The sequence below is a fragment of the Pituophis catenifer genome, unplaced genomic scaffold (assembly GCF_029215685.1).
Source record: "Pituophis catenifer annectens isolate HBS135680 unplaced genomic scaffold, rPitCat1.0.hap2 SCAF_4, whole genome shotgun sequence".
Lineage (NCBI taxonomy): Eukaryota > Metazoa > Chordata > Lepidosauria > Squamata > Colubridae > Pituophis > Pituophis catenifer.
The window spans coordinates 75,833,130-75,859,314 of record NW_027256884.1 but is presented as its reverse complement, the minus strand read 5'-3'; the positions used below and the strand labels follow the sequence as shown (position 1 = coordinate 75,859,314).

Below are 26,185 nucleotides of genomic sequence, written 5' to 3'. Positions count from 1 at the left end.
CTACTTCTAATATTGCCTAATTTTAATAATAATCTAACATCATTTACTTCTAATGCTAACATTAACTATCTAACATCGCTTAGTTCTAAACGATCTAATATCTACGATCAAATATATCCTACTTCTAACGCTAATATCTACTACCTAATATGTCCTAGTCCTAATACTATCTGATATCTATTAGTTCTATGAGCTTGACTGGAATCAAATAATGCAAGCCATCATTTGGTATTTAAAATGCAGTTTGGCCCAAACAATTTTTCCAAACGAAGCCTTTTTTTCCCAGGTGGTATCTTGTGACTGTTTTCTTCACCGGGATTTGAAGAAGTGTCTTTTTGTCTTTCCTTTGGAAATCTGGCAAATGCGGGCTCATAATTAGTGACAGAATCTTCTATAAAGTTGGTTATTTCACCCTGTTGCCTGTTCCTTGGTCTTCTGCTGCATGTTATTTTGGGGTTGATTAAGGGACCTGTTGAAGGATAAACCTGATGTAAATTTTCACACATATTCCTCACAAAACGAACAATTGCATTGCATTCAGAGTTACGATATTCGTCCCAAAATATTTATAACCCAGTTCCAGAGTTCTGATGCTGTCCCGTTCCCCCCCCCCACTGTCACATGAACCTCTTTATGGCGAATTGCTGTGTTTTGTTGCTTGTAACTAACTTTTTAAGCCAGTTTCTGGCAAAACTGGCCATAAAATTCATTGCCTTGCTTCACAACCACAATGTTTCCTTAAAGATCTTTTTAATTTTAATAATCATTTGCTTTACATTGAGACATTCGTTTAATAAACAGCACAAAAAAAGTTTTAAAATCAGGTTGATCATGTGGGTGCCTTGATTTACTACCATCATAACTTATGATGAAAATTCTGAGCTCCATTACAGTCATAATTTGAGGATTGTGTATATTGGATAGGAACAGCATGATAGGAAGATGTTAGATAATCCGTTCAGTGGCAAATGCAAGGGGATTATTTCATACTGCACGGGACAAGGCAATGATAAATCACTCCTGTATTTCATTCATAAATTCAGAGTTGAAGGAAGGGGTTAGAAATACACTCTCCTCACTAATTCAACTCTTCTCCCCTTATCTCTCCCATCTAGAGAGAAGGATGAAAATGATCCTGTTTAATCAGCACTAATGACTACTAATTAAAGAGTTCACAAAATGTAGTATTGCCATTTTTAAAAGAGAAAATAGAGCAAGGATTTGAAATATTTTTTGACATCAATGAATTATATTTTTATTATTATAGTATGAAACAAACTCTGTTCTACCTTTTGGAGAAGAACGTGAATCGGCTTTCTCTGGCTGATCTTTGCGCATCCGGTGTGCATAAATATTTGTAATGCTTATTTCTCTTTCTCTTTCCTAAAGAAATGCATTATTAAATTTATGTTGATAATATAGTTTATTGTATTAATGTATGTTCTTCAGAGATCATATGTTTAGTTAGGAGACACTTTTCAAGTACTATCTGTTCCTAGAAATGTTAGTGTGCAAAAGGTCTAACATACATTAATACATTTATCCAATCTACAGTTTATATAGTTAGGGGCTGAAAGAAAAACCCAGAGAAAAAAATAGGCTTATGTCAAATCAGCATTTAGTGAATAGCATCTTGGATTCCTTCTGTGGTAAGAAAAATATGATTTAAGCATCTAAATACCTTAAGTTTGAGCTTCAGCGACTCGATTTCTACGTGCAAATTTGCTGTCATCGACTGAGCTTCAATAGTCTTCTTTTTCTCAACTGCTAACTGGTGTCTAAAAGAAGCAGTACTCAATGACAGCTGCTTTTCCAAATCCTAAACACATTAGAAATAAACCATCAATAAGATTATTCAAGATTTGCAATCATACAATATTGAATTAGAAATTAGAGGAAGGCAACTGTAATTTTATCAAATGTTTCCAGAAAGATGATGATGCTCACAATCTGTTATGCAGATTAAGGAGAAAAGAAATAGAGATCCAGTTACAATATATACTTTTAATTTCTTTTTATTGGTGGAAGAAATAGCCTTCTCCAATCCTTAAATCAAGGTCAGTATGGTCGAGAAATAGAATAAAAGAACATTAGATTTTATATATTGCAATACTTAGCAAAAGAGTATTATTTATTTAATATACCAACATTACAAGCTATACTGTAAGGGAGGGGGAGATGGTGGAGGAGGAGGAGACAAGACTAACATTTTGTTCATTTCAATTATAATAAACCATAATATGCTTCATTTTTGCCTTGGTATGATGCCAAGTAAGGTAGGTTTAGCTAATATACAGGTTTAAATGTGCTGGCTAGGCTCATGTCATCAGAGATGGACTTTTTCTTCTGATTAGTTAAAGCAAGAGTCATTCTTTCCAAAATCTCAATTTTCTATACAACTGAGCCAAATATGCAAAAATGGAAGGAAGTGTGAAGAGCAAGAAGTTTTGCACCACATCCACTCAAAACATCCAGGTAGTGTTTTGCAACATTCATCTCTGATCGTGTGGTGAAAATAAGATTCATAAGTAATTAGCTTAGCTAGCTTGCCCATACCACTTTTAATACATAATTCCACCTGTCTAACTATAATCTTCTCCTGGTTTTCCTACATTCCTCTTTTCCAATAATGTCTTTTTTATATCTAGAGATTTTAATTTCATTGATTGATTTAAAAAATATCCCATTCTGCTCACAGAGCGATGCTATGCAGTTCTAAGCAATGTATGTTGCATGTTACCTGAGTTTTCTTATCCCTAGCTTCCAATTTTTGGGTAAGTGATCTTAATTTGCGCTGAAGTTCTTCTCTCTCTTCAAGTTTTTTGTCTATGCAAAGTTTCTGTAGTGCCCGCAAGGCATCCGTGGTTTTTAAGAGTTGTGCCTCAACGTTTCTTAGCTTCTGGGAAGCCCTGCGTTCGTCTTCCTGAGATTTCCTGAGAAGTACTCTCAGAGTCTGCACTTCATTGGCCTGCGTGGCCAAAAGATCAGGCAGCTTAATTTCAGCATTTTCATATTTTGTGATTGCTTTTAACTGTTGAGACTGAAGATGCTTCAACATTTTATTTTCTGTAATAAAGGTCTCCAATCTATTCTGCAAAACAGCCATTTGGTTTTTCAGTTCTTTAATTTGATGGTCTCTTGCTGACAAGAGACGGCAAGTCATGTTATTTTTCTCCTGGGCATTGACTATATGGTCAGTAATATATGAGCTCTTTTGCTGAGGTTTCTTTTTAGGCAACATTTTACCTCCTGCATTAAAAGAAATATCAAGATGGCATATAAGATTGAGCAAAGTAAGAATCAGATCATTTTACATAAGCTTCAGAGCCAAATGCTCAAGTATGTATTCACGGCATAGATTCACTTCCTGTTATGTAATATCTTGAGTCAATCTCTGTTACAACTATTGGTTGATTGACCTATTGTGAAAAATCATACCTGAACTCTCATAATATTAGCTTCCGTAAGACATAACTGCTATACTCACATAATATGCTAAGACAGTATTTAGAGAGCTTTAAGATGCATTGACTTCAACTCCTAGAATTCCTCAGCCAAACAGGCCTAAAGCAGGATTGCTAGCCCAGCAGCCTAACTACTATACCAAACTGCCTAGACAGACAAATGGATAGATATACATATGCATGCGTACATACCATATCCAAATAATGATAAAATAATGAATGTAATAGACTGAAAAGAATGGAAGTGTGAGCATTAAAATTTGCCAACTTTTTCTTTTCTTTTTTTTCTTTTTCTTTTTTTTTCTTTCTTTTTTTTTTTGTTAATACTGGAACCTATTCCCTGGCCCTTGGCTTATTTATTGAAACCATGTGACACCGACATCTGTATGACCATGATAACTGGTGAACTACATCCATCGCTACAAGCCCCATTACCTCGATAGAGGAATTACTGACAGGGTGTGGAAAGCAGTACATTAATATAATAATCAACTGCATACAATTTAAACATTTTATCAACATTCAAATGCTTTCCAAAATGATAGTATAGTCTCTACAGTATAGAAGTGTCAGGGTAGCTAAGCAAAAGTGGAGTAATTGGACAACTGCTTGGTTTTTAGGAAAGGCTTAACTGCCATTAGCTTGGCTGAAATCTGCCAACCACAGCGAATGCAGTAGTGTTCAAAGTGAGCAACTGCCTTCTTACCTTTTGTATGGACATCATTTTTCTTTTTCTTTTCTGGTAAATTCCGCTCTTTAGTTTTTGGTGTTTCGGGCAATGGGATGATGTAGCTGCCACTCTCTTCACTTATGGAGGTTTCAGAGGCATCCGAGTGAAAATCTTCATGATAGTAGTTTAGAGACGTTCCACAGATGTTCTCTTCTGAACAAATGCTGTTCTTGCTGCCATTGACAGCTGTTCTTGAAGCATTATCATGAAAGTCATTAGAGTAGGTAAACTGAGCACTTCCAGACTTGCTGGAATGTTTGCTACAGCTACTGTCTTGACTGTTGGTGCTCTTACTAAGCCTACCTGGAGAATCGTTTGAGCTTCCTCTTTTTCTGCATTGCCGAGACGTTTTATCCTCTTGGACAATATGATGAAGGGCTGTATGATCAGAAGCCATCATTCCACCAATGGCAGGGAAGTCTATCAATTATACTTTATTTCCGAAAGGAAATGGCACTCTAGTCAGAAAAAGAAACAATGTATGATGTAAACATTTACTTAAGCCTTCATCCAATACATTTAAAAGTTGTTTGCTCTGATTCTGTACCAAAAAGATCACCACAATTTTGGTTCCTAGCATTATATTATTCACTTCTTGAAGAACTGATGTGTTGATTAATTAATATGCTACTTTCTTAGCATTCTCATTCACAGACTGCAATGCCTCCAGAGCCCTGGAGAAAAGGGAAGAAAACTAATTGAGGCAGAGATTGTGCAGTTAGGGCTCAGTTACCATTGATGAGAAATGAACTATAAAAACAGTACATAACGGAAGTTGGCAACACAATTCAACTTGGAAGGGAAAAGTAGCTGCTTCATTTTCCGGGTCCCTTAGAGGAGCTCTTCCACCAGGCCTTTATCTTCCACCTGTTTTTGCTTCCCCTTAATTGTTGCTATCTTTGCTTACCCACAACCCGAACCAAGCACTCCTCGACTGCCCAGAGAACAGAAGTCGAAGCTCCCGCCAAGCGCCCAGGGTTTAAACTTCCTCCCCACGATGCCCAGACAGAGGCTTCTAGCCGAGGTCCGTTTATTCACGTTACCGGTTCTTGGGCTTCGTTGGCAAAGAAGTGGCTGTTTAGATCTTTGCTACTATGGCAACTAGAGAACTTCGTCTCTGATCATCATGGGACTTGTAGGGCAAAGTTGAATGGAAGGAAAAGGTAAAATGGCAGATGTTAGGGAGGTGTTTTCATCATTCCATCATCTCCAGTTTCCTTCACACTCCTCATTCCATAAATTATGTTTTTCTACTGAGCAAAACACTCCTCAATCTGGGGTTATGAAAGAGGACGAGCTCCTTTTCCCTGATTTAATAAAAAAACAAACAGAAGTAAACCCACAATTTTTAAAGGATTTTAGAAATATTATATTTTGCGCTGGGAAATATCTGTCCTATCAGGCAAGCCAAAGCAAAGTATGTAAAGATATGTATGCTTATGTTAGTGTAGGTTCCACCCAATACAATGAAATTTGTTCTGGGGTAAATTTATGAAAGGTATAAATTTATACAGGATAGAAAGAATAGTAAAATATATGTTAAAGGAACACTTAATTGGGCAATCTACGATCAAAAAATAGAGTTTTTCACGTTTTTCAGAACTTTTAATCTGGCAAGGTGACAGAGCAATAAATTCTGCCTCTGCCATAGATATGGCTACAGTTATTTGTTTTCTGGACTTCTGACCAATTAAAGTGCCTCCAAACAATAGCACAATCCCAGAATTAGATTTTCTGGTTTTTACATCATTGGCATAATCACTGTCAAATAACATTGTAATTTCAATTCTTCAGAGACCTGTATTTGAAGACCCAAGTTCACAGTTCCCTTCAAATACCTGAGAACTCTTTTTATACCCATGCAGTGCAATTGCATTGGAGCAGCAGTAAAGTGACTTAAGATGCTTACTGCACAAGCTATGTCGGGTCTGGACCACTGTGACAGATATAACAAGCTCCCTATTTCAGACGGAGATATCTCTTGATCACAGGCTTCACTTTTGTCCTTGCCCAAATTTCATTAGCAGAACACCTGTCAGGTGGTTCCATCACTCTGACCTGCGTGGCATTGACTGCTCTTGTGTTTCAACCCGCTCTTGCTTCATATCCGAGTCATCATCTTCTCCTGACTCCTTTTCTTGCTCTCTTTTAGTTTCTCCTCCCTGAACACTTACACTATCACTAAGTGAGTTACCGTCACTAAGTGGATCATTCCAAAAACTTGCATCAATTCTTTTCCAATTTTGCTCTGCAATGCTAGCAGACCTGGAAATGACTATTCTTTTGCTCCCATCGCTAAATCAATAGCTCTTTGAGCCAGGCTCATAGCCTGTAAACCTGAGCTTTCTAGCCTTTGGTTGACCTTTTCTCCTGATTGCTTTTGGAATATGAACCCATGCATTGCTTCCAAAAACCCTTAAGTGTGCCAGAGATGGCTTTCTCCCATATAGAACAGCATATGGAATATCATTAATTGAGGAACTCCACAGCCAATTGATTAAATAATTATCGGTCTCCGAGAACATGGCTTCTCCCCAATATGACCTCCTCAGACCATAATCCTCCAGCAGTGAGTCCTTCATTGTTTGTAACACACCGTTCTGTCTCTCAATCACACCATTCTCAGCTGCTGGGTACAGATTTCTATGACTGTGTTTTATTCCTAACTGTCCCAACCATTGTTGAAAACCTGTTGACATGCATTCTGAACCTCTTTCAGTTTGCAGTTGAAATACCTGTTATTTATACCTTCTTTCTACGAAGCTTACCCATTGCTTAAATTTCTGTAGCACCTGTATTTTACTCTTTAATAAATAGCTGAAACAAAATCTGCTGTAGTCATCTACAATGACCAGCACATACTTTGCTCCTCCCAAACTGGCTTGCATTGGCCCCACCAACTCTGCATGTACCAGCTCTAGAACTTTTGTTGTCTGCCTTGTGCTACTCTTGCTTACTGGGAATGCCTTGGACTTTGATGACTACACCCTTTTAAGTTCAACCTTTCTCCAAACTGTTGCCTCTTTTGCAAAACTCTGAAGCTGGCATGGCCAAGCTTTCTGTGCAAGAGATGAACACATGAATCATGTTGTGCTACATTTCCAAATGTTTGGGCGCATTGAACCTTTTCTCCCTGCAACACATAAATATTATCCTGCTTTATGCCCTGTGCACATCCATTCTCATCTCTCTTTAGGAGACACTTCCCATTTACAAATGTGGTCTCAAACCCTTTTTGGTCTAGACTAGAGACACTCAGTAAATTATGCTCCATTTCAGGCACACATAATATGTTGCTCAACTTTTCCTTCAGACATTGAATCACCACACTGCCTTTTCCAATGACTTTAACCTTCTGGCCATTCGCCAAGGCTACTGCATCTCCTCCAGCTGGATCCCTTCTGAAAAACAATTTAGAATTATTAACAATTGTTTGACTAACCCTCTGTCTATTAACCATTTGTCTCTGCTATTACAATAGCTAACTTTTGCAACAGCAGCCTGCCCATCTGTTGTATCTTTTCTTTGTAAACAGTCTTTCTTCAAATGAGTCTTATCATCACAGATGAGACACCGCTGTACTGTTGCTTTCTTGATAGAAAATCTTTGCTGGACTGTAATCTGGTCTCATCTGTTACTCTGGTCTCTGCAGACATGTCTCTACAGACATGCTGTCTGCTGCTGCTCTCTCTCTGCTCCTTGGGCCTCCACCTCAGGAATTTCTCCTCATGGCTTTTTATAAAATGCTGTTTGTTTTCTTCTGAAATCAAACAGGCTGTAAGAGCTTCCATTCTGAAGTCCTGTTCTGCTTTGCACTCAAAAACAGCTGAAACAAGGTCCCATGTTCCATCAAGACTATTTAACACCAACAGTACCTTCTGAGATTCAGGGATCTGCATGCCACAGTGTACCAACTCAATAAATAAAGTTTGTATATGCAGCAAATGCCTTTCCGCACTCTCTCGTGGTTGCAAATGGGTGCTGTATAATTGTCTCGATAATTGCACAATATTGCATGCTGATGCACTTACTTCTCAATTTCAGACAAACCTCCTTTGCAGTTTTTAAATTAGCTACATTCAGGAATTATTCATCTTCTAAACTTAAGATGATGTAGGCCAGTGCCTTATCGTGCTGCCTTTGATCTGCTGCTGCTAATGGCCCCTGGGGTGATTTACCAACAATATCCCAGAGCTCCTCAACCTTCAGGAAGCATTCCATTTTTGCAGCCCAAATGATATAATTCTTCTGTCCCAGTTGAGGCAGAGAGCTCTCCTTGAATTCAACAGCCATCCTGCAAGCCTTCTCTGCCTTGTTCTTTTTACTTTTTTTACCACAGGCAGTCCTTCGGCTTAATTGCAGTTCAGTCTTACTGTGTCTGGTTGCTCTGGGCCCATAACCTGTTTGAATTTGCAGCAATCCAACTAGCACACCAGTAAACAATTCAGCAGGATTCAATTATATAAGAAACTTCTTTCTATACAATACCATACAGCAGAAACCAGAACCAGAACTCAGTATGCAGAAGTACAGAATCAATAATCACAAAAGCTATATTATACAGAGGCACTCATATATATATATATATATATATATATATATATATATATATATATATATATATATATATATATATATATATATATATATATATACAGATCAGTGACCTAAGGCATGCCCAGGCTCAGAGCCGTCTGGGTCACTTAGCAGTCCCCATTGGCTGACCTGTTACCATGTCTATTCCAATTCGTGAACCCCTATATACTGACAAATATGTGGAATCGTGGCAAAAGGAAGTTGGACACTTCAGGTTCTGGTGAGCTGTGGCTTGAACTCACTGTACCTGGGACTTCTGTGGCACCTGTGGCAACAGGCTGATGACAGGTGATTTAAAAGATGAAGAGGCTGGAAATAGCCTAAGTCAGTTATGGCATTTATTATTTTTTGTAAGTTTTTTTTATCAGCTGATTTTTGTCCTGTCCGACCACGGATCATTCCATCAAGGGAAGCTGTGTATCTCACCATATTCTATGCAAATGAAACCCCCAGGGGAGAAGGTTTGTATATCCCATGTTTGGAAGAAAGAACCTGTTTTCCTCCTGGTGGACACAAAACTGGGAACTATAGCAACAGAACAGAAAATGCCTGATAACATCAATATGGAACCAGAGTGGAAATACCAATAGATGTGTGGTGAGTGCTAATAGAACCCTACAGCCACTAGAGCCGCTTTGGGAAGAGTTCTCCACACTACTGAAAATGATGCAACAATGGACTTGGTTACTCTTTTCCTGCTGATCACTACAGATGTTGAACAGACAGATCACAATTTCAGCTACAACAAGATTTACATCGCTGCATTGCCATATAATTGATTGACTAGGCCTAGGACTGATGCTGTATTAGCTTCATGAAACAGTGGGATGGTGGACATTTCGGTATCTGTATGTATGATTTCATTGCTTACGTGTATTTATTGTCAATGTTCCATGTATTTAAAATGGACCTATAGGTAAGCTACACCTTAGAGAAACCCCATCAAGTGAATCTCTAGGGAATACATGCGGAAGACTGGGTGTCGCAGATTGGGAGGGTAGTAACTTATGGGATAATTGACCTTCTATTTAGTTTCTTTCTAGGAAAGGATTTCTTGATCCATGGCACAGAGGAATAGCATGGAATAGGGTCAATTAGACATCCAATATTACACCAAAGTCACCTATTGACTTTGAAGGCTAATTTTTGTTTTATTCAAATGCCCTCAAACCTTGTTGTAAATTTGGGCACATTTCTGCCTATGGAGGGCATCCTTTTTTGCTGGGAGTTTTTTTCTAGATGCATCTTATTTCTTAGTCACTAGGATGACTCAGGAAGAACTATACTTCTTGTGTATATCGCAAGTCCCCTCACATAATGATCATTTTTGTTGGACATGCATATTGACATTGGACTTTTAACATCTCTGCTGCATTAAAAAAAAACCAAACAGAACAGCTCCGAAGGATGGTTAATCTCGGACGTTTGGGCCTGCTGCTTATACAGTGCTACCTCATACATGGTACTTGCCTAGTTTGAGGTTGTTCAATTGCCATTGCCCTTCTCCTTATTTCTCCATTGCTTGCATTCTATGCCCATACTATTGTTAATGCCATTAGGATACGACCAAGTGAAGTCTCCTCTGGGTCTTTAATTGTTATTTGGAATCTCATGGCCCTAGATTTTTATGGGCACGTTTAGAAGGTGTTTCTGCACTAAATACTTCTAGTCGTTATGTCAATTACCAGAGTTCATTGTTTATAAAAATGTTCAGAAAGTTCACAAAATAGAGTTTTATGTGCTGCTTATTTCAATAGTAACGACAGAAATTACTAATATCTCCTAGTTCTCATATCATCCAAAATCTATTATCTATCCTAGCTCTAATACTAATATCTACTATCTAATATCTCCTAGTTCTCATACTATCTAAAATCTATTATCTAATATATCCTAGCTCTAATACTAATATCTATTATCTAATATATCCTAGTTCTAATATTAATATCTACTATCTAATATTGCTTAGTTCTAATACTAACTCATATCTACTTCTAAAATTGCCTAATTTTAATAATAATCTAACATCATTTACTTCTAATGCTAACATTAACTATCTAACATCGCTTAGTTCTAAACGATCTAATATCTACGATCAAATATATCCTACTTCTAACACTAATATCTACTACCTAATATGTCCTAGTCCTAATACTATCTGATATCTATTAGTTCTATGAGCTTGACTGGAATCAAATAATGCAAGCCATCATTTGGTATTTAAAATGCAGTTTGGCCCAAACAATTTTTCCAAATGAAGCCTTTTTTTCCCAGGTGGTATCTTGTGACTGTTTTCTTCACCGGGAGTTGAAGAAGTGTCTTTTTGTCTTTCCTTTGGAAATCTGGCAAATGCGGGCTCATAATTAGCGACAGAATCTTCTATAAAGTTGGTTATTTCACCCTGTTGCCTGTTCCTTGGTCTTCTGCTGCATGTTATTTTGGGGTTGATTAAGGGACCTGTTGAAGGATAACCCTGATGTAAATTTTCACACATATTCCTCACAAAACGAACAATTGCATTGCATTCAGAGTTACGATATTCATCCCAAAGTATTTATAACCCAGTTCCAGAGTTCTGATGCTGTCCCGTTCCCCCCCCCCACTGTCACATGAACCTCTTTATGGCGAATTGCTGTGTTTTGTTGCTTGTAACTAGCTTTTTAAGCCAGTTTCTGGCAAAACTGGCCATAAAATTCATTGCCTTGCTTAACAACCACAATGTTTCCTTAAAGATCTTTTTAATCTTAATAATCATTTGCTTTACAATTGAGACATTCGTTTAATAAACAGCACAAAAAAAGTTTTAAAATCAGGTTGATCATGTGGGTGTCTTGATTTACTACCATCATAACTTATGATGAAAATTCTGAGCTCCATTACAGTCATAATTTGAGGATTGTGTATATTGGATAGGAACAGCATGATAGGAAGATGTTAGGTAATCCCTTCAGTGGCAAATGCAAGGGGATTATTTCATACTGCACGGGACAAGGCAATGATAAATCACTCCTGTATTTCATTCATAAATTCAGAGTTGAAGGAAGGGGTTAGAAATACACTCTCCTCACTAATTCAACTCTTCTCCCCTTATCTCTCCCATCTAGAGAGAAGGATGAAAATGATCCTGTTTAATCAGCACTAATGACTACTAATTAAAGAGTTCACAAAATGTAGTATTGCCATTTTTAAAAGAGAAAATAGAGCAAGGATTTGAAATATTTTTTGACATCAGTGAATTATATTTTTATTATTATAGTATGAAACAAACTCTGTTCTACCTTTTGGAGAAGAACGTGAATCGGCTTTCTCTGGCTGACCTTTGCGCATCCGGTGTGCATAAATATTTGTAATGCTTATTTCTCTTTCTCTTTCCTAAAGAAATGCATTATTAAATTTATGTTGATAATATAGTTTATTGTATTAATGTATGTTCTTCAGAGATCATATGTTTAGTTAGGAGACACTTTTCAAGTACTATCTGTTCCTAGAAATGTTAGTGCGCAAAAGGTCTAACATACATTAATACATTTATCCAATCTACAGTTTATATAGTTAGAGGCTGAAAGAAAAACCCAGAGAAAAAAATAGGCTTATGTCAAATCAGCATTTAGTGAATAGCATCTTGGATTCCTTCTGTGGTAAGAAAAATATGATTTAAGCATCTAAATACCTTAAGTTTGAGCTTCAGCGACTCGATTTCTACGTGCAAATTTGCTGTCATCGACTGAGCTTCAATAGTCTTCTTTTTCTCAACTGCTAACTGGTGTCTAAAAGAAGCAGTACTCAATGACAGCTGCTTTTCCAAATCCTAAACACATTAGAAATAAACCATCAATAAGATTATTCAAGATTTGCAATCATACAATATTGAATTAGAAATTAGAGGAAGGCAACTGAAATTTTATCAAATGTTTCCAGAAAGATGATGATGCTCACAATCTGTTTTGCAGATTAAGGAGAAAAGAAATAGAGATCCAGTTACAATATATACTTTTAATTTCTTTTTATTGGTGGAAGAAATAGCCTTCTCCAATCCTTAAATCAAGGTCAGTATGGTCGAGAAATAGAATAAAAGAACATTAGATTTTATATATTGCAATACTTAGCAAAAGAGTATTATTTATTTAATATACCAACATTACAAGCTATACTGTAAGGGAGGGGGAGATGGTGGAGGAGGAGGAGACAAGACTAACATTTTGTTCATTTCAATTAAAATAAACCATAATATGCTTCATTTTTGCCTTGGTATGATGCCAAGTAAGATAGGTTTAGCTAATATACAGGTTTAAATGTGCTGGCTAGGCTCATGTCATCAGAGATGGACTTTTTCATCTGATTAGTTAAAGCAAGAGTCATTCTTTCCAAAATCTCAATTTTCTATACAACTGAGCCAAATATGCAAAAATGGAAGGAAGTGTGAAGAGCAAGAAGTTTTGCACCACATCCACTCAAAACATCCAGGTAGTGTTTTGCAACATTCATCTCTGATCGTGTGGTGAAAATAAGATTCATAAGTAATTAGCTTAGCTAGCTTGCCCATACCACTTTTAATACATAATTCCACCTGTCTAACTATAATCTTCTCCTGGTTTTCCTACATTCCTCTTTTCCAATAATGTCTTTTTTATATCTAGAGATTTTAATTTCATTGATTGATTTAAAAAATATCCCATTCTGCTCACAGAGCGATGCTATGCAGTTCTAAGCAATGTATGTTGCATGTTACCTGAGTTTTCTTATCCCTAGCTTCCAATTTTTGGGTAAGTGATCTTAATTTGCGCTGAAGTTCTTCTCTCTCTTCAAGTTTTTTGTCTATGCAAAGTTTCTGTAGTGCCCGCAAGGCATCCGTGGTTTTTAAGAGTTGTGCCTCAACGTTTCTTAGCTTCTGGGAAGCCCTGCGTTCGTCTTCCTGAGATTTCCTGAGAAGTACTCTCAGAGTCTGCACTTCATTGGCCTGCGTGGCCAAAAGATCAGGCAGCTTAATTTCAGCATTTTCATATTTTGTGATTGCTTTTAACTGTTGAGACTGAAGATGCTTCAACATTTTATTTTCTGTAATAAAGGTCTCCAATCTATTCTGCAAAACAGCCATTTGGTTTTTCAGTTCTTTAATTTGATGGTCTCTTGCTGACAAGAGACGGCAAGTCATGTTATTTTTCTCCTGGGCATTGACTATATGGTCAGTAATATATGAGCTCTTTTGCTGAGGTTTCTTTTTAGGCAACATTTTACCTCCTGCATTAAAAGAAATATCAAGATGGCATATAAGATTGAGCAAAGTAAGAATCAGATCATTTTACATAAGCTTCAGAGCCAAATGCTCAAGTATGTATTCACGGCATAGATTCACTTCCTGTTATGTAATATCTTGAGTCAATCTCTGTTACAACTATTGGTTGATTGACCTATTGTGAAAAATCATACCTGAACTCTCATAATATTAGCTTCCGTAAGACATAACTGCTATACTCACATAATATGCTAAGACAGTATTTAGAGAGCTTTAAGATGCATTGACTTCAACTCCTAGAATTCCTCAGCCAAACAGGCCTAAAGCAGGATTGCTAGCCCAGCAGCCTAACTACTATACCAAACTGCCTAGACAGACAGATGGATAGATATACATATGCATGCGTACATACCATATCCAAATAATGATAAAATAATGAATGTAATAGACTGAAAAGAATGGAAGTGTGAGCATTAAAATTTGCCAACTTTTTCTTTTCTTTTCTTTCTTTTTCTTTTTTCTTTTTTGTTAATACTGGAACCTATTCCCTGGCCCTTGGCTTATTTATTGAAACCATGTGACACCGACATCTGTATGACCATGATAACTGGTGAACTACATCCATCGCTACAAGCCCCATTACCTCGATAGAGGAATTACTGACAGGGTGTGGAAAGCAGTACATTAATATAATAATCAACTGCATACAATTTAAACATTTTATCAACATTCAAATGCTTTCCAAAATGATAGTATAGTCTCTACAGTATAGAAGTGTCAGGGTAGCTAAGCAAAAGTGGAGTTATTGGACAACTGCTTGGTTTTTAGGAAAGGCTTAACTGCCATTAGCTTGGCTGAAATCTGCCAACCACAGCGAATGCAGTAGTGTTCAAAGTGAGCAACTGCCTTCTTACCTTTTGTATGGACATCATTTTTCTTTTTCTTTTCTGGTAAATTCCGCTCTTTAGTTTTTGGTGTTTCGGGCAATGGGATGATATAGCTGCCACTCTCTTCACTTATGGAGGTTTCAGAGGCATCCGAGTGAAAATCTTCATGATAGTAGTTCAGAGACGTTCCACAGATGTTCTCTTCTGAACAAATGCTGTTCTTGCTGCCATTGACAGCTGTTGTTGAAGCATTGTCATGAAAGTCATTAGAGTAGGTAAACTGAGCACTTCCAGACTTGCTGGAATGTTTGCTACAGCTACTGTCTTGACTGTTGGTGCTCTTACTAAGCCTACCTGGAGAATCGTTTGAGCTTCCTCTTTTTCTGCATTGCCGAGACGTTTTATCCTCTTGGACAATATGATGAAGGGCTGTATGATCAGAAGCCATCATTCCACCAATGGCAGGGAAGTCTATCAATTATACTTTATTTCCGAAAGGAAATGGCACTCTAGTCAGAAAAAGAAACAATGTATGATGTAAACATTTACTTAAGCCTTCATCCAATACATTTAAAAGTTGTTTGCTCTGATTCTGTACCAAAAAGATCACCACAATTTTGGTTCCTAGCATTATATTATTCACTTCTTGAAGAACTGATGTGTTGATTAATTAATATGCTACTTTCTTAGCATTCTCATTCACAGACTGCAATGCCTCCAGAGCCCTGGAGAAAAGGGAAGAAAACTAATTGAGGCAGAGATTGTGCAGTTAGGGCTCAGTTACCATTGATGAGAAATGAACTATAAAAACAGTACATAACGGAAGTTGGCAACACAATTCAACTTGGAAGGGAAAAGTAGCTGCTTCATTTTCCGGGTCCCTTAGAGGAGCTCTTCCACCAGGCCTTTATCTTCCACCTGTTTTTGCTTCCCCTTAATTGTTGCTATCTTTGCTTACCCACAACCCGAACCAAGCACTCCTCGACTGCCCAGAGAACAGAAGTCGAAGCTCCCGCCAAGCGCCCAGGGTTTAAACTTCCTCCCCACGATGCCCAGACAGAGGCTTCTAGCCGAGGTCCGTTTATTCACGTTACCGGTTCTTGGGCTTCGTTGGCAAAGAAGTGGCTGTTTAGATCTTTGCTACTATGGCAACTAGAGAACTTCGTCTCTGATCATCATGGGACTTGTAGGGCAAAGTTGAATGGAAGGAAAAGGTAAAATGGCAGATGTTAGGGAGGTGTTTTCATCATTCCATCATCTCCAGTTTCCTTCACACTCCTCATTCCATAAATTATGTTTTTCTACTGAGCAAAACACTCCTCAATCTGGGGCTATGAAAGAGGACGAGCTCCTTTTCCCTGATTTAATAAAAAAACAAACAGAAGTAAACCCACAATTTTTAAAGGATTTTAGAAATATTATATTTTGCGCTGGGAAATATCTGTCCTATCAGGCAAGCCAAAACAAAGTATGTAAAGATATGCATGCTTATGTTAGTGTAGGTTCCACCCAATACAATGAAATTTGTTCTGGGGTAAATTTATGAAAGGTATAAATTTATACAGGATAGAAAGAATAGTAAAATATATGTTAAAGGAACACTTAATTGGGCAATCTACGATCAAAAAATAGAGTTTTTCACGTTTTTCAGAACTTTTAATCTGGCAAGGTGACAGAGCAATAAATTCTGCCTCTGCCATAGATATGGCTACAGTTATTTGTTTTCTGGACTTCTGACCAATTAAAGTGCCTCCAAACAATAGCACAATCCCAGAATTAGATTTTCTGGTTTTTACATCATTGGCATAATCACTGTCAAATAACATTGTAATTTCAATTCTTCAGAGACCTGTATTTGAAGACCCGAGTTCACAGTTCCCTTCAAATACCTGAGAACTCTTTTTATACCCATGCAGTGCAATTGCATTGGAGCAGCAGTAAAGTGACTTAAGATGCTTACTGCACAAGCTATGTCGGGTCTGGACCACTGTGACAGATATAACAAGCTCCCTATTTCAGACGGAGATATCTCTTGATCACAGGCTTCACTTTTGTCCTCGCCCAAATTTCATTAGCAGAACACCTGTCAGGTGGTTCCATCACTCTGACCTGCGTGGCATTGACTGCTCTTGTGTTTCAACCCGCTCTTGCTTCATATCCGAGTCATCATCTTCTCCTGACTCCTTTTCTTGCTCTCTTTTAGTTTCTCCTCCCTGAACACTTACACTATCACTAAGTGAGTTACCGTCACTAAGTGGATCATTCCAAAAACTTGCATCAATTCTTTTCCAATTTTGCACTGCAATGCTAGCAGACCTGGAAATGACTATTCTTTTGCTCCCATCGCTAAATCAATAGCTCTTTGAGCCAGGCTCATAGCCTGTAAACCTGAGCTTTCTAGCCTTTGGTTGACCTTTTCTCCTGATTGCTTTTGGAATATGAACCCATGCATTGCTTCCAAAAACCCTTAAGTGTGCCAGAGATGGCTTTCTCCCATATAGAACAGCATATGGAATATCATTAATTGAGGAACTCCACAGCCAATTGATTAAATAATTATCGGTCTCCGAGAACATGGCTTCTCCCCAATATGACCTCCTCAGACCATAATCCTCCAGCAGTGAGTCCTTCATTGTTTGTAACACACCGTTCTGTCTCTCAATCACACCATTCTCAGCTGCTGGGTACAGATTTCTATGACTGTGTTTTATTCCTAACTGTCCCAACCATTGTTGAAAACCTGTTGACATGCATTCTGAACCTCTTTCAGTTTGCAGCTGAAATACCTGTTATTTATACCTTCTTTCTACGAAGCTTACCCATTGCTTAAATTTCTGTAGCACCTGTATTTTACTCTTTAATAAATAGCTGAAACAAAATCTGCTGTAGTCATCTACAATGACCAGCACATACTTTGCTCCTCCCAAACTGGCTTGCATTGGCCCCACCAACTCTGCATGTACCAGCTCTAGAACTTTTGTTGTCTGCCTTGTGCTACTCTTGCTTACTGGGAATGCCTTGGACTTTGATGACTACACCCTTTTAAGTTCAACCTTTCTCCAAACTGTTGCCTCTTTTGCAAAACTCTGAAGCTGGCATGGCCAAGCTTTCTGTGCAAGAGATGAACACATGAATCATGTTGTGCTACATTTCCAAATGTTTGGGCGCATTGAACCTTTTCTCCCTGCAACACATAAATATTATCCTGCTTTATGCCCTGTGCACATCCATTCTCATCTCTCTTTAGGAGACACTTCCCATTTACAAATGTGGTCTCAAACCCTTTTTGGTCTAGACTAGAGACACTCAGTAAATTATGCTCCATTTCAGGCACACATAATATGTTGCTCAACTTTTCCTTCAGACATTGAATCACCACACTGCCTTTTCCAATGACTTTAGCCTTCTGGCCATTCGCCAAGGCTACTGCATCTCCTCCAGCTGGATCCCTTCTGAAAAACAATTTAGAATTATTAACAATTGTTTGACTAACCCTCTGTCTATTAACCATTTGTCTCTGCTATTACAATAGCTAACTTTTGCAACAGCAGCCTGCCCATCTGTTGTATCTTTTCTTTGTAAACAGTCTTTCTTCAAATGAGTCTTATCATCACAGATGAGACACCGCTGTACTGTTGCTTTCTTGATAGAAAATCTTTGCTGGACTGTAATCTGGTCTCATCTGTTACTCTGGTCTCTGCAGACATGTCTCTACAGACATGCTGTCTGCTGCTGCTCTCTCTCTGCTCCTTGGGCCTCCACCTCAGGAATTTCTCCTCATGGCTTTTTATAAAATGCTGTTTGTTTTCTTCTGAAATCAAACAGGCTGTAAGAGCTTCCATTCTGAAGTCCTGTTCTGCTTTGCACTCAAAAACAGCTGAAACAAGGTCCCATGTTCCATCAAGACTATTTAACACCAACAGTACCTTCTGAGATTCAGGGATCTGCATGCCACAGTGTACCAACTCAATAAATAAAGTTTGTATATGCAGCAAATGCCTTTCCGCACTCTCTCGTGGTTGCAAATGGGTGCTGTATAATTGTCTCGATAATTGCACAATATTGCATGCTGATGCACTTACTTCTCAATTTCAGACAAACCTCCTTTGCAGTTTTTAAATTAGCTACATTCAGGAATTATTCATCTTCTAAACTTAAGATGATGTAGGCCAGTGCCTTATCGTGCTGCCTTTGATCTGCTGCTGCTAATGGCCCCTGGGGTGATTTACCAACAATATCCCAGAGCTCCTCAACCTTCAGGAAGCATTCCATTTTTGCAGCCCAAATGATATAATTCTTCTGTCCCAGTTGAGGCAGAGAGCTCTCCTTGAATTCAACAGCCATCCTGCAAGCCTTCTCTGCCTTGTTCTTTTTACTTTTTTTACCACAGGCAGTCCTTCGGCTTAATTGCAGTTCAGTCTTACTGTGTCTGGTTGCTCTGGGCCCATAACCTGTTTGAATTTGCAGCAATCCAACTAGCACACCAGTAAACAATTCAGCAGGATTCAATTATATAAGAAACTTCTTTCTATACAATACCATACAGCAGAAACCAGAACCAGAACTCAGTATGCAGAAGTACAGAATCAATAATCACAAAAGCTATATTATACAGAGGCACTCATATATATATATATATATATATATATATATATATATATATATATATATATATATATATATATATATATACAGATCAGTGACCTAAGGCATGCCCAGGCTCAGAGCCGTCTGGGTCACTTAGCAGTCCCCATTGGCTGACCTGTTACCATGTCTATTCCAATTCGTGAACCCCTATATACTGACAAATATGTGGAATCGTGGCAAAAGGAAGTTGGACACTTCAGGTTCTGGTGAGCTGTGGCTTGAACTCACTGTACCTGGGACTTCTGTGGCACCTGTGGCAACAGGCTGATGACAGGTGATTTAAAAGATGAAGAGGCTGGAAATAGCCTAAGTCAGTTATGGCATTTATTATTTTTTGTAAGTTTTTTTTATCAGCTGATTTTTGTCCTGTCCGACCACGGATCATTCCATCAAGGGAAGCTGTGTATCTCACCATATTCTATGCAAATGAAACCCCCAGGGGAGAAGGTTTGTATATCCCATGTTTGGAAGAAAGAACCTGTTTTCCTCCTGGTGGACACAAAACTGGGAACTATAGCAACAGAACAGAAAATGCCTGATAACATCAATATGGAACCAGAGTGGAAATACCAATAGATGTGTGGTGAGTGCTAATAGAACCCTACAGCCACTAGAGCCACTTTGGGAAGAGTTCTCCACACTACTGAAAATGATGCAACAATGGACTTGGTTACTCTTTTCCTGCTGATCACTACAGATGTTGAACAGACAGATCACAATTTCAGCTACAACAAGATTTACATCGCTGCATTGCCATATAATTGATTGACTAGGCCTAGGACTGATGCTGTATTAGCTTCATGAAACAGTGGGATGGTGGACATTTCGGTATCTGTATGTATGATTTCATTGCTTACGTGTATTTATTGTCAATGTTCCATGTATTTAAAATGGACCTATAGGTAAGCTACACCTTAGAGAAACCCCATCAAGTGAATCTCTAGGGAATACATGCGGAAGACTGGGTGTCGCAGATTGGGAGGGTAGTAACTTATGGGATAATTGACCTTCTATTTAGTTTCTTTCTAGGAAAGGATTTCTTGATCCATGGCACAGAGGAATAGCATGGAATAGGGTCAATTAGACATCCAATATTACACCAAAGTCACCTATTGACTTTGAAGGCTAATTTTTGTTTTATTCAAATGCCCTCAAACCTTGTTGTAAATTTGGGCACATTTCTGCCTATGGAGGGCATCCTTTTTTGCTGGGAGTTTTTTTCTAGATGCATCTTATTTCTTAGTCACTAGGATGACTCAGGAAGAACTATACTTCTTGTGTATATCGCAAGTCCCCCCACATAATGATCATTTTTGTTGGACATGCATATTGACATTGGACTTTTAACATCTCTGCTGCATTAAAAAAAAACCAAACAGAACAGCTCCGAAGGATGGTTAATTTCGGACGTTTGGGCCTGCTGCTTATACAGTGCTACCTCATACATGGTACTTGCCTAGTTTGAGGTTGTTCAATTGCCATTGCCCTTCTCCTTATTTCTCCATTGCTTGCATTCTATGCCCATACTATTGTTAATGCCATTAGGATACGACCAAGTGAAGTCTCCTCTGGGTCTTTAATTGTTATTTGGAATCTCATGGCCCTAGATTTTTATGGGCACGTTTAGAAGGTGTTTCTGCACTAAATACTTCTAGTCGTTATGTCAATTACCAGAGTTCATTGTTTATAAAAATGTTCAGAAAGTTCACAAAATAGAGTTTTATGTGCTGCTTATTTCAATAGTAACGACAGAAATTACTAATATCTCCTAGTTCTCATACCATCCAAAATCTATTATCTATCCTAGCTCTAATACTAATATCTAAAATCTATTATCTAATATATCCTAGCTCTAATACTAATATCTATTATCTAATATATCCTAGTTCTAATATTAATATCTACTATCTAATATTGCTTAGTTCTAATACTAACTCATATCTACTTCTAATATTGCCTAATTTTAATAATAATCTAACATCATTTACTTCTAATGCTAACATTAACTATCTAACATCGCTTAGTTCTAAACGATCTAATATCTACGATCAAATATATCCTACTTCTAACGCTAATATCTACTACCTAATATGTCTTAGTCCTAATACTATCTGATATCTATTAGTTCTATGAGCTTGACTGGAATCAAATAATGCAAGCCATCATTTGGTATTTAAAATGCAGTTTGGCCCAAACAATTTTTCCAAACGAAGCCTTTTTTTCCCAGGTGGTATCTTGTGACTGTTTTCTTCACCGGGATTTGAAGAAGTGTCTTTTTGTCTTTCCTTTGGAAATCTGGCAAATGCGGGCTCATAATTAGTGACAGAATCTTCTATAAAGTTGGTTATTTCACCCTGTTGCCTGTTCCTTGGTCTTCTGCTGCATGTTATTTTGGGGTTGATTAAGGGACCTGTTGAAGGATAACCCTGATGTAAATTTTCACACATATTCCTCACAAAACGAACAATTGCATTGCATTCAGAGTTACGATATTCGTCCCAAAATATTTATAACCCAGTTCCAGAGTTCTGATGCTGTCCCGTTCCCCCCCCCCCACTGTCACATGAACCTCTTTATGGCGAATTGCTGTGTTTTGTTGCTTGTAACTAACTTTTTAAGCCAGTTTCTGGCAAAACTGGCCATAAAATTCATTGCCTTGCTTCACAACCACAATGTTTCCTTAAAGATCTTTTTAATTTTAATAATCATTTGCTTTACATTGAGACATTCGTTTAATAAACAGCACAAAAAAAGTTTTAAAATCAGGTTGATCATGTGGGTGCCTTGATTTACTACCATCATAACTTATGATGAAAATTCTGAGCTCCATTACAGTCATAATTTGAGGATTGTGTATATTGGATAGGAACAGCATGATAGGAAGATGTTAGATAATCCGTTCAGTGGCAAATGCAAGGGGATTATTTCATACTGCACGGGACAAGGCAATGATAAATCACTCCTGTATTTCATTCATAAATTCAGAGTTGAAGGAAGGGGTTAGAAATACACTCTCCTCACTAATTCAACTCTTCTCCCCTTATCTCTCCCATCTAGAGAGAAGGATGAAAATGATCCTGTTTAATCAGCACTAATGACTACTAATTAAAGAGTTCACAAAATGTAGTATTGCCATTTTTAAAAGAGAAAATAGAGCAAGGATTTGAAATATTTTTTGACATCAATGAATTATATTTTTATTATTATAGTATGAAACAAACTCTGTTCTACCTTTTGGAGAAGAACGTGAATCGGCTTTCTCTGGCTGATCTTTGCGCATCCGGTGTGCATAAATATTTGTAATGCTTATTTCTCTTTCTCTTTCCTAAAGAAATGCATTATTAAATTTATGTTGATAATATAGTTTATTGTATTAATGTATGTTCTTCAGAGATCATATGTTTAGTTAGGAGACACTTTTCAAGTACTATCTGTTCCTAGAAATGTTAGTGTGCAAAAGGTCTAACATACTTTAATACATTTATCCAATCTACAGTTTATATAGTTAGGGGCTGAAAGAAAAACCCAGAGAAAAAAATAGGCTTATGTCAAATCAGCATTTAGTGAATAGCATCTTGGATTCCTTCTGTGGTAAGAAAAATATGATTTAAGCATCTAAATACCTTAAGTTTGAGCTTCAGCGACTCGATTTCTACGTGCAAATTTGCTGTCATCGACTGAGCTTCAATAGTCTTCTTTTTCTCAACTGCTAACTGGTGTCTAAAAGAAGCAGTACTCAATGACAGCTGCTTTTCCAAATCCTAAACACATTAGAAATAAACCATCAATAAGATTATTCAAGATTTGCAATCATACAATATTGAATTAGAAATTAGAGGAAGGCAACTGTAATTTTATCAAATGTTTCCAGAAAGATGATGATGCTCACAATCTGTTATGCAGATTAAGGAGAAAAGAAATAGAGATCCAGTTACAATATATACTTTTAATTTCTTTTTATTGGTGGAAGAAATAGCCTTCTCCAATCCTTAAATCAAGGTCAGTATGGTCGAGAAATAGAATAAAAGAACATTAGATTTTATATATTGCAATACTTAGCAAAAGAGTATTATTTATTTAATATACCAACATTACAAGCTATACTGTAAGGGAGGGGGAGATGGTGGAGGAGGAGGAGACAAGACTAACATTTTGTTCATTTCAATTATAATAAACCATAATATGCTTCATTTTTGCCTTGGTATGATGCCAAGTAAGGTAGGTTTAGCTAATATACAGGTTTAAATGTGCTGGCTAGGCTCATGTCATCAGAGATGGACTTTTTCTTCTGATTAGTTAAAGCAAGAGTCATTCTTTCCAAAATCTCAATTTTCTATACAACTGAGCCAAATATGCAAAAATGGAAGGAAGTGTGAAGAGCAAGAAGTTTTGCACCACATCCACTCAAAACATCCAGGTAGTGTTTTGCAACATTCATCTCTGATCGTGTGGTGAAAATAAGATTCATAAGTAATTAGCTTAGCTAGCTTGCCCATACCACTTTTAATACATAATTCCACCTGTCTAACTATAATCTTCTCCTGGTTTTCCTACATTCCTCTTTTCCAATAATGTCTTTTTTATATCTAGAGATTTTAATTTCATTGATTGATTTAAAAAATATCCCATTCTGCTCACAGAGCGATGCTATGCAGTTCTAAGCAATGTATGTTGCATGTTACCTGAGTTTTCTTATCCCTAGCTTCCAATTTTTGGGTAAGTGATCTTAATTTGCGCTGAAGTTCTTCTCTCTCTTCAAGTTTTTTGTCTATGCAAAGTTTCTGTAGTGCCCGCAAGGCATCCGTGGTTTTTAAGAGTTGTGCCTCAACGTTTCTTAGCTTCTGGGAAGCCCTGCGTTCGTCTTCCTGAGATTTCCTGAGAAGTACTCTCAGAGTCTGCACTTCATTGGCCTGCGTGGCCAAAAGATCAGGCAGCTTAATTTCAGCATTTTCATATTTTGTGATTGCTTTTAACTGTTGAGACTGAAGATGCTTCAACATTTTATTTTCTGTAATAAAGGTCTCCAATCTATTCTGCAAAACAGCCATTTGGTTTTTCAGTTCTTTAATTTGATGGTCTCTTGCTGACAAGAGACGGCAAGTCATGTTATTTTTCTCCTGGGCATTGACTATATGGTCAGTAATATATGAGCTCTTTTGCTGAGGTTTCTTTTTAGGCAACATTTTACCTCCTGCATTAAAAGAAATATCAAGATGGCATATAAGATTGAGCAAAGTAAGAATCAGATCATTTTACATAAGCTTCAGAGCCAAATGCTCAAGTATGTATTCACGGCATAGATTCACTTCCTGTTATGTAATATCTTGAGTCAATCTCTGTTACAACTATTGGTTGATTGACCTATTGTGAAAAATCATACCTGAACTCTCATAATATTAGCTTCCGTAAGACATAACTGCTATACTCACATAATATGCTAAGACAGTATTTAGAGAGCTTTAAGATGCATTGACTTCAACTCCTAGAATTCCTCAGCCAAACAGGCCTAAAGCAGGATTGCTAGCCCAGCAGCCTAACTACTATACCAAACTGCCTAGACAGACAGATGGATAGATATACATATGCATGCGTACATACCATATCCAAATAATGATAAAATAATGAATGTAATAGACTGAAAAGAATGGAAGTGTGAGCATTAAAATTTGCCAACTTTTTCTTTTCTTTTCTTTTCTTTTCTTTCTTTTTCTTTTTTTTTCTTTTTTTTTTTTTTGTTAATACTGGAACCTATTCCCTGGCCCTTGGCTTATTTATTGAAACCATGTGACACCGACATCTGTATGACCATGATAACTGGTGAACTACATCCATCGCTACAAGCCCCATTACCTCGATAGAGGAATTACTGACAGGGTGTGGAAAGCAGTACATTAATATAATAATCAACTGCATACAATTTAAACATTTTATCAACATTCAAATGCTTTCCAAAATGATAGTATAGTCTCTACAGTATAGAAGTGTCAGGGTAGCTAAGCAAAAGTGGAGTAATTGGACAACTGCTTGGTTTTTAGGAAAGGCTTAACTGCCATTAGCTTGGCTGAAATCTGCCAACCACAGCGAATGCAGTAGTGTTCAAAGTGAGCAACTGCCTTCTTACCTTTTGTATGGACATCATTTTTCTTTTTCTTTTCTGGTAAATTCCGCTCTTTAGTTTTTGGTGTTTCGGGCAATGGGATGATGTAGCTGCCACTCTCTTCACTTATGGAGGTTTCAGAGGCATCCGAGTGAAAATCTTCATGATAGTAGTTCAGAGATGTTCCACAGATGTTCTCTTCTGAACAAATGCTGTTCTTGCTGCCATTGACAGCTGTTCTTGAAGCATTATCATGAAAGTCATTAGAGTAGGTAAACTGAGCACTTCCAGACTTGCTGGAATGTTTGCTACAGCTACTGTCTTGACTGTTGGTGCTCTTACTAAGCCTACCTGGAGAATCGTTTGAGCTTCCTCTTTTTCTGCATTGCCGAGACGTTTTATCCTCTTGGACAATATGATGAAGGGCTGTATGATCAGAAGCCATCATTCCACCAATGGCAGGGAAGTCTATCAATTATACTTTATTTCCGAAAGGAAATGGCACTCTAGTCAGAAAAAGAAACAATGTAT

The 26,185-nt window shown here is 37.5% G+C and overlaps 3 protein-coding genes across 3 annotated transcripts; all 3 read right to left on the bottom strand.

The window, feature by feature from the left end:
* Nucleotides 1-221: 221 nt before the first annotated feature.
* Nucleotides 222-4,591, bottom strand: LOC139316779 (lebercilin-like protein). The gene is made up of 5 exons (XM_070943625.1): nt 4,171-4,591; nt 2,741-3,249; nt 1,682-1,819; nt 1,290-1,383; nt 222-469 (listed from the first exon to the last, which is right to left on the bottom strand). The coding sequence occupies exons 1-5, from the start codon at nt 4,589-4,591 to the stop codon at nt 222-224; spliced, it is 1,410 nt and encodes a 469-aa protein (XP_070799726.1).
* A 222-nt stretch (nt 4,592-4,813) lies between these two features.
* Nucleotides 4,814-15,358, bottom strand: LOC139316778 (lebercilin-like protein). Its single transcript, XM_070943624.1, has 8 exons — nt 14,938-15,358; nt 13,520-14,028; nt 12,461-12,598; nt 12,069-12,162; nt 11,034-11,247; nt 7,425-7,595; nt 6,253-6,393; nt 4,814-4,868 (listed from the first exon to the last, which is right to left on the bottom strand). Exons 1-8 carry the CDS (start codon nt 15,356-15,358, stop codon nt 4,814-4,816), a joined length of 1,743 nt encoding a protein of 580 aa, XP_070799725.1.
* A 222-nt stretch (nt 15,359-15,580) lies between these two features.
* Nucleotides 15,581-26,099, bottom strand: LOC139316777 (lebercilin-like protein). The gene is made up of 8 exons (XM_070943623.1): nt 25,679-26,099; nt 24,240-24,748; nt 23,181-23,318; nt 22,789-22,882; nt 21,754-21,967; nt 18,192-18,362; nt 17,020-17,160; nt 15,581-15,635 (listed from the first exon to the last, which is right to left on the bottom strand). The coding sequence occupies exons 1-8, from the start codon at nt 26,097-26,099 to the stop codon at nt 15,581-15,583; spliced, it is 1,743 nt and encodes a 580-aa protein (XP_070799724.1).
* Between the last annotated feature and the right edge of the window lie 86 nt (nt 26,100-26,185).